The sequence below is a fragment of the Octopus bimaculoides genome, chromosome 5, assembly GCF_046866305.1.
Source record: "Octopus bimaculoides isolate indiv1 chromosome 5, ASM4686630v1, whole genome shotgun sequence".
NCBI classification, from domain to species: Eukaryota; Metazoa; Mollusca; class Cephalopoda; order Octopoda; family Octopodidae; genus Octopus; species Octopus bimaculoides.
Window position 1 is genome coordinate 76,158,904 of NC_142932.1, and position 12,890 is coordinate 76,171,793.

Below are 12,890 nucleotides of genomic sequence, written 5' to 3' on the forward strand. Positions count from 1 at the left end.
CAGAAATAGCAGTCAAAGAACTACTGATTTCAAAACTACAAATTATTACTCCAGATTGATAGCGATATTTTTGATACACACAGAACAAAAACCAGTAGAGAAGAGTAAAAAACACTTGCCTTTAGTTAATTTAGTACAATTGTTTCACAGTTAAGAGTAAAATACTCTATTCTGATCTTCAGCTAAATATTCTAATAAATTTGTTAATGTCTAAATAACTCACGTTAATTTTGACCATGTGAACATCAATACCACGTGAGGAAGACGTTAAGAAATTTATCGGCCAGTAAATTCAAAATCCCTCGCCCTAATGAATTTCAATTCAGTGTGTATCAGAAATAGTCCCGCACAGGAAAGAGACTCGTACAAATTCCTGTGGTTAAACTATCCACCAGATATGCAGGGCAGGGAATCGTCAATTAGTAATAAAATTAATAATCAACAATTTTGTAGTTTTGAAATCAGTAGTTCTTTGACTGCTATTTCTGAATTCTCAGTATGTTGGAGAAGCAGGTTACTGTCAATCCCTATATATTTATGATTATATATATATATATATATATATATATATATATTATATCTATCTATATATATATATAGATAGATAGATATATCATCATCATCATCATCATCGTGGAAAGCGGACGTTAAACGATGATGATGATGATGATGATATATCTATCTATATATATATATATATATATATATATATATATTATATCTATCTATATATATATATATTATATCTATCTATCTATCTATCTATCTATCTATCTATCTATATATATATATATATATATATATATATATATAGATATATATACATTTTTTAATAAGGGTAGAAATTGATATTAATCAATTAAAACCAGTGGTCTAGCATATTAAAAAGATTAGAATTATATCACATACAAAAATAAGAGGAATGACCAGGAAAAGTGGACTCCTATATGCTAGAAATAGATGCCGAATCATCTAACCACGAAGAATATGTTCTCAGTAAAAATTTAGCGTCACAACAGACTGTAAAAGGGTAAGACAAATGAAAAAATATTAAATAAAAAGACGATTAACCTACGTACCATGGTTTCACCTGTTAATATTTACATAAGTAAATATCTGCAGGCTCATCAGCGCAGTCTGTCGATTTATAAAATATAATTTCCAGAACTAGACACAGGACGTCCACCCGAAAGGGAGCACGTGTAGAGTTCTACAAATTACATTCAGTGTATCCTTTCAAATGTCTTCACTCTGGCGCGCTAAGTCCGTAAATAACTCTGCAGTTAATAAATTTTTGCAGCTAATTTACCGGTTTGAGAAATTGACAGACTACGCTGATGATCCTGCAGATATTTACTTATGTAAATATTAACAGGTGAAACCATGGTACGTAGGTTAATCGATTTTTTATTTAATATTTTTTCATTTGTCTTACCCTTTTGCAGTCTGTTGTGTCGCTAAATTTTTAGTGAGAACATATTCTTCGTGGTTAGATGATTTGGCATCTATTTCTAGCATATAGGAGTCCACTTTTGCTGGTCATTCCTCTTATTTTTGTATGTAATATAATTTTAATCTTCGGATTTTTTTAATATGCTAGACCACTGGTTTTAATTGATTAATATCAATTTCTACTCTTATTAATAAATTTTAAATAATGATGTTCTCAAATCGGTAAATTAGCTGCAAAAATTTATTAACTGCAGAGTTATTTCCGGACTTAGCGCGCCAGATTGAAGACATTTGAAAGGATACACTGAATGTAATTTGTAGAACTCTACACGTGCTGCCTTTCGGGTGGACGTCCTGTGTCTAGTTCTGGAAATTATATTTTATAAATCGACAGACTACACTGATGATCCTGCAGATATTGGGCAAGTGTCTTCTACTATAGTCTCGGGCCGACCAAAGCCTTGTGAGTGGATTTGGTAGACGGAAACTGAAAGAAGCCCGTCATATATGTGAATGTATGTATGTATGTGTGTGTATATGTTTGTGTCTGCGTTTGTCCCCGTAGCATCGCTTGACAACCGATGCTGGTGTGTTTACGTCCCCATAACTTAGCGGTTCGGCAAAAGAGACTGATAGAATAAGTACTAGGCTTCCAAAGAATAAGTCCTGAGGTCGATTTGCTCGACTAAAGGCGGTGCTTCAGCATGGCTGCAGTCAAATGACTGAAACAAGTAAAAGAGTAAAAGAGTATGGGTATATGTGTGCTTTCTCTTTGTATCCTTTCTTTTATGTTTTATTTTCTTGTGGGTTTTTTTCCCCTTGTTTGTGTTTTCCCTCCTTCATGCTTTTGTTAACCAGTGAATGGCAAGCTATATTTAGTAATTGAAAATGTCTTATTTCTTGTAGGACAGTATTGATGTTTACGTCCTGAAGCTATCTGGTGTGAAGATTCATTCCCCTCTGACACAGCTCAAGATTGGTACATGGGTAGGTGCTATGAATTAATTAACAGTAGCATTAAAATTAATGTTGTCAAATTAATTACTAATAGGACTCGTTAGAATATCTCTTCAAAAAGACCATATGACTGACTGGTCAAAGTACTTTTACTGTTTATGCCAAACTATTGCTATTGACTGATGACTTATTTATCTTACTATATGGTAGATGATAGTTATAACAGTACTTTAGTGTAACTACTAGCAAGCTGACTTGCTATGCCATGCTAGGGAAGTATTTATAGAATTGATTTGCTTCTGCCTGATCTAAAAATGGTAAATGAAGAGACATCCAGAAAAGTTTGCAGTGTGACTCCTCTTTCAACCCATCTAGGAGAGCAATAGCTCCGAATAAAAGCTAATTTACTCTTACAACTTGTCCAACCCATGCTTGCATGGATAGTGAACATAAAGCTATGAAGTTTTACATACATACATACCGTATGCATGCATACATACATACATACATACCTATATGACGCACCTTTTTTTACCCCAAAATGGCTTAAAAAATCCCCCTGCGTCTAATGCACTCAATGTAGGCTCAAAACTTGCGACTGTTAGCCGAAATTATTCATCAGAGTTCACGTAGATGTAGCCTAGCCTACCTCTCTATGATATTGTAATAGCCTATTTTTTCCAAAAAAACATTAGATTATTATTATTATTATTTATCGTCATATTATTATCATCACAATTACTATTGCTAATATTATAATTATTATATATGTTATTATCAATATTTTATTACCTGATATCTGTATTGGCATCTTAAATGCTTTGTTTTTGTTTACAAAACATGTGCTGCCATCTATTGCATTGTCACTTGATGGCAACACTGCTAACGTTCGCTATATGAAGGATAACACAAAATCTTCATTCAGTTGCTCACGAGATACAAGTCGTTAGGGATCAGAGATTTTTTATATTTTCTGGATTTTTACCTATACGGATATAGTTACATGGGGAAAGAGGTTAAGCTGCACTATTCGGTACAAGCTTCAAGTAATAGACTACATTAAAGAGCATGGAAACAGAGTAGCAGCATGGTATTTTGGCTCTCCTTCTATTGAAAAAATGATATGTTTCTGGCAGCTGCAAGAAAATAAACTACAGCCACCAAAGAAAGGAAACAATAACCTTCGTTACTCAGTTCCACACTGGCCTGAAATTGAGAAGGAAATAAAAACATGGAGAGTAGATGTAAGAATTTCAGGCACAGTCATTTCTATGAAAATAAGGAACGAGGCCAAACGGTTAGCGAACAAAAAGGGGATTCAGAACTTTATTGGAACAGAAGGATGGTGTTATTGATTTATGAAACAGGAAGGTTTGTCAGCATGTACAAAAACATCAATTGCACAGAGAATGCTAGGTGACTATGATGATAGAATAGTAAAGTTTCATAAATTTGTTATAGCTTCTCGAAAAAAACTCCTTTTGAACTAGGCCAGATAGGCAATATGGATGAAGTCCAGCTAACGTTTGATGTTCCATCAAATAGAACTGAAAAACCAAATCAATTCTTCTGGATTTTTCAGTTTGTTTAAGAACCTTTTTAGGTCTGATGTAGTGATTTTCTTTTGCTTTTGATCTCATGTACTTTCTGGGATTGTAATCAATGGTCTGTTGAACTTGCTGGATAAATTCAAGTGTTCTGATGATTTCAGAGCGTTTAGAATGCTTTATATGCCTTGATACAGATGATACGTTTCCATCTTCAGTCTCTAACTCCTTACAAACTTTGTCGATGAAAGATCTGGCAACTTTTAAAAATCGAAGTATTTCTAAAACACTATACTCAGCCTTTATAACCACAATAACAGCATGCTTCTTCATTTCTTGAGTGAGTTGAGGGTCTGCCATTATTATTTTCTGAAACAAAGATTGTACAGAGTTAGCAAAAAATGCAGCAATGACCTAGAAAAGGTATGTCCTCAAATACCTTACGCCTATTTCTATGGCTTGAGGCTCTTCCCAGCATCAAACCCATTTCAGAGTTTACTGGCTGGTGTATTTTTTTGTGGCACGAACACTATGTAGGTTACCTTGCCTACAGCAAGACTAAAGAACTTCTTAACCCCTGCATTGTTGCTGTTCATATCAATTATCAAATACTTAAAGTGAACTGTGTATAAGTATATAATTGATTAGCTCTAATCAGCCAGTAGAAACAGAATTGCTAATTAAACTATGACCATTAACCAGAGTAGTTGACTGGTAGATTCATTAGAGCATCAAACTAAATGCTGTGTGGTATATAATTATAAATTTTTTTATGTTCTGGACCGCCTGACTGGCCTTCGTGCGGGTGACACGTAAAAGCACCCACTACACTCTCTGAGTGGTTGGCGTTAGGAAGAGCATCCAGCTGTAGAAACTCTGCCAAATCAGATTGGAGCCTGGTGTAGCCATCTGGTTTCACCAGTCCTCAGTCAAATCGTCCAACCCATGCTAGCATGGAAAGCGGACGTTAAACGATGATGATGATGTTTATATCAATTTTGCCTATAAAATATCATTCAAGTACTATCATCATCATCATCATCGTTTAAATCTTCCTTTTATGTGACAGTTTGACAGAAGCTGGCACCAGACTTCTGCAACTGTTTAGGCAGGATTTTTACAGCTGGATGCCCTTTCTAACACTAACCACGCAACAGAGTAGACTAGGTTACATAATTCTCTCTTCCAAACATGAACAGTGCTAATCACCCATTAATGGATAACTTTGATAACTGAAATGTTATATAGTTGATTCTACGTACACATAGGGTAAATAGATAATAGCAAAAACAAACCAACAGAATTAAGCATTTCCTGGCCTGTTGATTTCTGAGGGCCATTTATAGTTTGGTTAACTCTCTATCTGTGACCAGGTCTTGATGCTCTGCTTCTTAAATATTAGCAAAATATGTTTATGTTTGAGAAAGATAATATCAGATATGTGAAAAGAAGAAAAAAACATAAGGGCATCCAGCTGTAGAAACTCTGCCAAATCAGATTGGAGCCTGGTGTAGCCATTTGGTTCGCCAGTCCTCAGTCAAATTGTCCAACCCATGCTAGCATGGAAAGCGGACGTTAAATGATGATGATGATGATAATGATGAATCTACCATAACTTATTTTCTGGTTAGCATGGAAGATAATTCTAGACACAATTACACCTCAGTGGTGGTGCAATTTGCCAGAGAATTAGTACATAAATATAAGTTGTTGGCACGGAGGAAGAGAATCATTTAATTCTTATTCCCCATCCACACAACCCTTTAACATTCAGATTACTCTGTCAAATGTAATGCTTATTTATACACATTGTTTTGAATTGTTACTCTTCCTTGTTTTCAATGAGTTGTAGCTAATTGTCAGATTTATTTAAATCTTCCTTTTTCTATTTCAGATGCCACTATTTGCAGTTGGTATCACTGATAATGTGACCCCTTTCTCATTTGGAAGTGCTATTCCACCTTTGAGTTTTTCTTGGACAGTCAGTAACAGTAAGGTTGCTACACTCCAGTCAGTCTACCACAAGGTAAATAACTTCAATAATGCTTTCATAGTTTCTAGTGTTATATATATATATATGTATATATATATATATATATATATATATATATATATATATATATATATATATATATATATATATAGTTTTAGGGAAAAGAACCAAGTTTCAAGAACTCATCAATGAAAATCCACTATCACATATAGAAAAATTAATAATTAAAAGCACAATGAGTATAATGATTTTAATTGAGTTTTTACCTGTAATTTTGAATTTTGTCCCTAATATTATATATATATATATATATATATAAAATCACAGATATACAAGGGGGTGCTGAAAAGTTCCTGGATTTGAATAAAAGAAAATACAGTAGGGTCAGTTAATTATGATTTTATTTGAAACATTCCCCTCTCAGATTCACACACTTCTTGCAGTGATCTGCAAAAGAACTTGGAAGGTTGGGCCTCCAACCAGGCCTTTCACGATACCCTTAAAACCAGGAACTTTTCAGCACCCTTTCGTAGTTTGAAGTGATTAATGCTTTATGGAAGTCTCTTCGTTCTTACATCCGTTTCTTTCTGTTAGCATGTGTGAGATGAATATATATTATCGAAGCATTGTTTTATAGCCAGATACCATTTCTGTTGCTAACTTTTACCTGTTTTGTATGGTAAAAGCACAGAGCTAGCAGACAATTTGTTGGCAGGCAAATAACAAACTTAACCACATATTGTTCAACAGATTTTCATATGAAGTATGCAGTGTGTAAACATTTACACACATGTGAGCATACACTCAGTAACACACAAGCACTCATACTCTTTCTTTTGGCAGGCTTTGTGCAATTTCCATCTATCAAATTCTTTCGCCAGGTATTGGTTAATCCAGGGCTACAGTTGAAGAAACTTGCCCATGGTATTGTGCTGTGAGACAATCTAGAAGCACATGGTTGTGAAACAGACTTCTTAACCACACAACCATGCTGGTATCTAGAATGTTATTTCTAATTGAGTAGAGTGTAATTTACAGTGAAGTATCTCTCTCTAAGAGATTCAAATGCACATGAATCAGTATAAATATATCAGTATTAACATAATTGAGACTAGCAGTAAGTAATGTATTTGGTACTGCTGCTAATCTTATGTTACTGACCCACTTGACGCCACATCTTATCCCATGCAACTCCGACAAACATTCAATTACTTCTCAAGTTGCAGCTAATGAAAGGTTACTATTAAGTACAAACAAGGCAGAACTGGAAGCTACTATGATTTTTAACAAGCAAGTGACTTCCAATGTAAAAGGTAAATCATATTGAATGATGTTTGGTCTGTATATATGTGTGTGATGGTGTATACAATGGTATGCATGTATATATGTTTGTGTACTTGAGTGCATTTGGGAAAATTCACATGCTTTGCTTGGAAAGTTGCTGAGCTACAGGCAATGAAATTTGTTGCCATTTGCTTCTTGATAAATGTATGTAGAAATCTGTTATGTATTGATTTGATCTGTGTTAGTCTTCCAACTCAGAAATTTCTTCAAACTATTTGTGAATTAGCAGAATTATGCAACCCATTGCTGATCTAGTAAAGCACTTAAAATATCACACCAGATGGAATATCAGTGGATTATTTGAAGAAGTTGGGTCTTCTTTTCATGTTGTATTAATATTTGTCATTCTTTTCAGACTGGTCTGAATTTGCCAAGAGAAAGCAATTTTGCCACTCATTTGGTAGCAATGGGACCTGGGATCATCACTGTACAACTGAGAGTAAAACCAACACTAAAAGGCAAAAATCAAATTGTTTTAGACAAAGAATTTCGAGACGAATTACAAATCGAAGTAAGTTTTTTAAAAAAAATCTTCATATTTAAAAAAAAAATGTTTTGCTTCAATATTTCTCATTGATTTGATTTGACATTGATTTCTTTGTTTTTTTAATTATAAATTAATGGCTAAGATTCTAATACAAATGATGGATGCAGGTATGACTGTGTTGTGCATGGATATATATGAATGTTGATGTTCTGCTCTTGTCACTGCCTGAAGGGAATAATGATGTTAGCATTCCTTGTTGGTATTATGACTGAATGCTCTAAACTTTCGAAGCTCACTAGACTGAAGAGTTCCTTACTTTGAAAAAAAAAAAGAAAAGACAAAGTAAATAGGTAATGGTTTGTGACAGGAAGAGCATCTGGTCATAAAGTTCTGCTTTGAATTACTCCCAGTGGAATCCATGGCTAGGATGGCAAAACCAATGTTAACCTTTAGCACTCAGATTATTCCGTTGAATGTAATGCTTATTCATTCACTTTATTTTGAATTTGTCATGCCTTATCTTGTAGCTTTAAGATTTCGGTGGTGCAATGATATTTTTTTAGAATGACATCATAGGGTAGATGTAAGGGGCTGGATCTTACTGGTTTTAACACAGAATTGGTAGAATATTTGGGCTGGATCTGGCCACTTTAAATGTTAAAGGGTTAAGCAAACAAATTAATGACATTAGACATTATAAGTACCAACCTTGAAACAGAAAATAGTGCAACAGGACTTCAAGCAGTATTTGAACAAAATATCTCTTGCTGAGTGACTTTGTTGCTGAATACATAAATCATCATCATTTTACTTCCCTTATTTACTTCCCGTTAGGAAGGGCATCCAGCTGTAGAAACTCTGCCAAATTAGATTGGAGCCTGGTGTTGCCATCCGGTTTCACCAGTCCTCAGTGAAATAGTCCAACCCATGCTAGCATGGAAAGCGGACGTTAAACGATGATGATGATGATGATATTTCTGTGCTAGTATATGGGAAAGACTTAGTGTAATACTCTACAGCTTGATGCCTTTTCTGTCACCAGACCTTTTATACATAAGGTAATTTATTCCGCTAGTGAATAATGGTTAGAGCATCGGGCTCACAATTATGAGGTAGTGAGTTTGATTCCCAGACCAGGCTGGATATTGTGTTCTTGAACAAGACACTCTATTTCATGTTGTTGCAGTTCACTCAGCTGCGGAAATGAGTTGCAATGTCACTGGTGCCAAGCTGTATTGGCCTTTGCCTTTCCCTTTGATAACACCGGTGCCGTGGTGCAGGAAAACTGGTATGCATGGGTGACTGCTGATCTTCCATAAACAACCTTGCCCAGACTTTAACCTCGGAGGGTAACTTTCTTGTTGTAATCACATGGTCATTCACGACCAAAGTGCATCTTTACCCTTTACTTTATTTCACTGGTTTTGGATGTGAAACCATTGAGCTGTGAGGACATTGCTTATGTAGGACATACCTAAACATTGTCAATGTAATGACATGCTCACTGGCAGACATGAGGTTCTGTGCTTTCTGTCTACTAAATTTCATTCATAAGATATTAGTCAACCCAAGGCAGTAACAGACAGTACTTGCTCAAGGTAGCATGTGATAGAGTCATAGCCAAAACCACATAGTTGTGAAAAGAATTCGTTACTCACACTGCCATACCTACCTGTGAAGATTGTGAGATATTTGTGGAGATAAATGAGAAACTAAAACACAGTAAACACAGTGTCTGATTTAAAGAGAAAGAAACTGTAAGTGCTCTGTCATGTAAACAGTAACAGTATGAGACGTTTTGGCATTGTTGCTTTGATGCTGACTTATCTGACATTAAACATTTTTAACATTTCCCTTGTTCTCTTCCTCCCTCTCTCATCTCTACTCTCTCTCCTCGCCCTCTTTATCCCTTTCTCTCTGTTCCTTCATCACCTCTCTCTGTTCCTCCCTCTTTTGTTCTTTATCTGTATTAGTTGTTAGTGATTACAATGTCTAACATTTATAATTCTGACTGTTCTGGTGCCCATGCCAGACAGTTCACGCCTGCTAATGATGTACGTCTGTGCTTTTAGCATCGTATGTCTATATCTCTGGATCTCTCAAGATATATACTGCAGTAATATGGTGGTCTAATTATATGTCTATATTAAGTTGGATATAAAGATTGCCACTCAGTATTAATACTGCTTCTGTCACTAGTATTTATTTTGTATTGGCACCTGCGCCAGTGGAGCACTAACTGCACTGTCCGAGCATGTTCATTGCCAGAGCAGCTGTCTGGCTTCCATGCTAGTGGCCTGTAAATAGCACCATTTGAGCGTAATCATCACTAGCGTCGCCTTCTAGCTCTTGTGCTGGTGGCACGTTAGAAAATCATTCGAGCGAGGTCGTTGCCAGTGCCGCTGGACTGGCTCCCGTGCAGGTGGCACATAAAAAACACCTTTTTGAGCATGACCATTGCCAGTACCTTGTGACTGGCCCTCGTGCCAGTGGCACGTAAAAGCACCCACTACACTCTCGGAGTAGGAAGGGCATCCAGCTGTAGATCAAGTTGGAGCCGGGTGCAACCTTCTGGCTTGCCTGTCCTCAGTCAAATCGTCCAACCCATGCTAGCATGGAAAGCGGATGTTAAATGATGATGATGATGTTTTGTTTGTCAGTTGATTGTGTGTATACAATAGTTGCTATATAGAAAAATGTAAAACAGCAGACAGAATATACACAAGAATGCATACATGCATGACTTGGATATGTACATTAGGCACATTTTTGCTATTATATTGCTAGTATGAATCTTAAAAGATATTCTTTTTAGATTTGCTTTGGTTGTCATATTGTGTTTCTCTTTTAATCAGGTTTTTGATGGGCTGACCTTGATTTCACCAAGCATGGTTGATGGTTACATATTGGTTACAGCCAACACTGAAATGCAGCTGAAGACTAATCGGTCAGTATTAATTCTCTTGTTACCACATTTCTTTTTGTTACCACACTGCCTTTGTTTCAATTAATCTTGAAAATAACAAAGAATTTTGTAAAATAACGGTGTTATCTATTAGCTGGTGGTTGGAACATAATGCAAAATTTCGATGTAGGATTTTAATTTAAATCACTTCAAAGCAAGAAGTTTATATTATAAAACTAAAGGTTATCTCAGGCAAGTTAGTCTCAAAAGGGAAAAGAAATAGTGTGTGTGAGAGAGAGAGTGCATGACAGAAAGATATATGCTCTGTCTTCACGGGTTCTGAGTATAAATTCCATTAAAATCAGCATAATACTTATCTTCAAAGTGTATCTGTGTACGTCATTTATCAGTATTACATTACTCAATGTATTTAGTAAAAGGACAATGCTAAAATGTACTTCATAGATAGATGCTATTGGCAAGATTCATTTTCTTTGGTGACTACACTCTCGGAGTGGTTGGTGTTAGGAAGGGCATCCAACTGTAGAAACTCTGCCAAATCAGATTGGAGCCTGGTGTAGCCTTCGGGTTCCACTAGTCCTCAGTCAAATCATCCAACCCATGCTAGCATGGAAAGCGGACGTTAAACAATGATGATGATGATGATTGGTGTAGAATCTTGAAGTACTTTTAAGAATGTGTATGTGCAGTGTAACATGCTGCCTCCATGTGATTAACTATATCTTAATTATCTTATTGGAAAGGTCAGTCTATGTCTGGGTCCCTACAAATAGGTCTGTTAACATTTTGTTCATTACTAGTTACTAAGTCTGCTTTGTAATAACTTTTTAACGAAAAAAGTAGAACAAGCTAGACTGCTAAACTTAACCAAGGGTTACAATATTCATTGTCACTATCATCATTTTCATTTTATATCTGTTTTCCATATTGGCAAGGAATAAACATATCATCTCAGTCAAGTTAACTGTAAGCCCTCTTAAACTGGTTAAAGGACCATATCTTGCTCTGACACTTCTGTTTGGTAAGGTTACCATAGCTTCTTAACACCAACCACTTTACAAGGTGCACTAGGTGTATTTTATCAAGGCATTTGTGAGAGTGCTGTAGCCCTTATTATGCTGAGATGGAGAATAAAAGAGAGGACAGACTTTGCTGTGTGGCTAAGGTGTTCGCTTTCCAGTCATGTTTTGGATTCATTCCTAGTGCACAGTTCCTCGGGCAAGTGTCTTATATAGTTCTAGGTTGACTAAAACTTTGTGTGTGTTTGGTGTCTCTTCATTTTGACAGCATGCAATAATTGTAACTGAGTGTCACCATCATGTAAGTTGTGTTGTTTGTTTCCAATCTTATGGGAAAGCATGTTCAGCCTTAGGGAGATATTACTTTGCTTGGAAACAGATGAGGGTTGACAACAGGAAGGGCATCATCACGTTGAAAATCTACCTCAGTGGACTCTATTTGACCCATACATGCATAGAAAAATGAATGTTAAGATGATGATGATGAATTCCAGTTCCTTGTTGTTAACAAAATATGTTTTATTTTGTGTTTCTTTTGTTTTTTTTTCAAAGGGATAATTCTGTTCGTCTGCTTTACAAAACAAGTAGCCGACCTGGTGAAAAAGCACCTGAAGTAACTGTCCGCGAAAATGGTATCCTCTCGACTGGTTCTAAAACTGGGCAGATTACTCTTATGATATCTGCTGTTGAAGATTTTGGCATCAACCAGACAATGGTTTTCAATGTTATAGTGAGTATCTTTGGCTTATGATGTTTGATTGTTCTTATGGTACTTAGATAAGTATTTGTCTTCAATTTTTTTTGTCTATTTTTAAAACTTAAAATGGAACTATAATTCTTGTACTCTAATTAGCTTTGTTGTTGTCTCTAACCCCAGCCCATCCCTGATTGAACAAACCTTTGACCAAATTCATTCCAGCTATGATCATCCTATCATTCTCATGTATATCATGAACCCAGTATCAAACTATCCAAACAGTTCTTTTCTCTGACAGTAGGGTGATTTGAGGGCAGTTTGGCTACTATTTTGTAGCAGGTCTAGCTATTACTTAGAGATGCTAGGAGAATGTATATTAAAACTGTATTTGTGTAATCTCCCAAGTTGCTGGACCAAATTATAGAAGTAGCAGAATGAGTTATAAGCACAGTTAAATTAGGAAGAAAA

General features: G+C 35.7%; 1 protein-coding gene across 4 annotated transcripts in view; it reads left to right on the forward strand.

Annotated features, from left to right (window-relative positions):
- The window catches only part of LOC106869274 (nuclear pore membrane glycoprotein 210), a 115,338-nt gene that overhangs the window by 73,645 nt on the left and 28,803 nt on the right, over positions 1–12,890 (forward strand). For all 4 annotated transcript variants that reach the window (XM_052968387.2, XM_089352464.1, XM_052968388.2 and 1 more), the window contains 5 exons: positions 2,359–2,439; positions 5,851–5,982; positions 7,649–7,804; positions 10,636–10,727; positions 12,278–12,455. In XM_052968387.2, the coding sequence (XP_052824347.1) occupies positions 2,359–2,439; positions 5,851–5,982; positions 7,649–7,804; positions 10,636–10,727; positions 12,278–12,455 (639 nt within the window). The remainder of the gene's footprint in view (positions 1–2,358; positions 2,440–5,850; positions 5,983–7,648; positions 7,805–10,635; positions 10,728–12,277; positions 12,456–12,890) is intronic.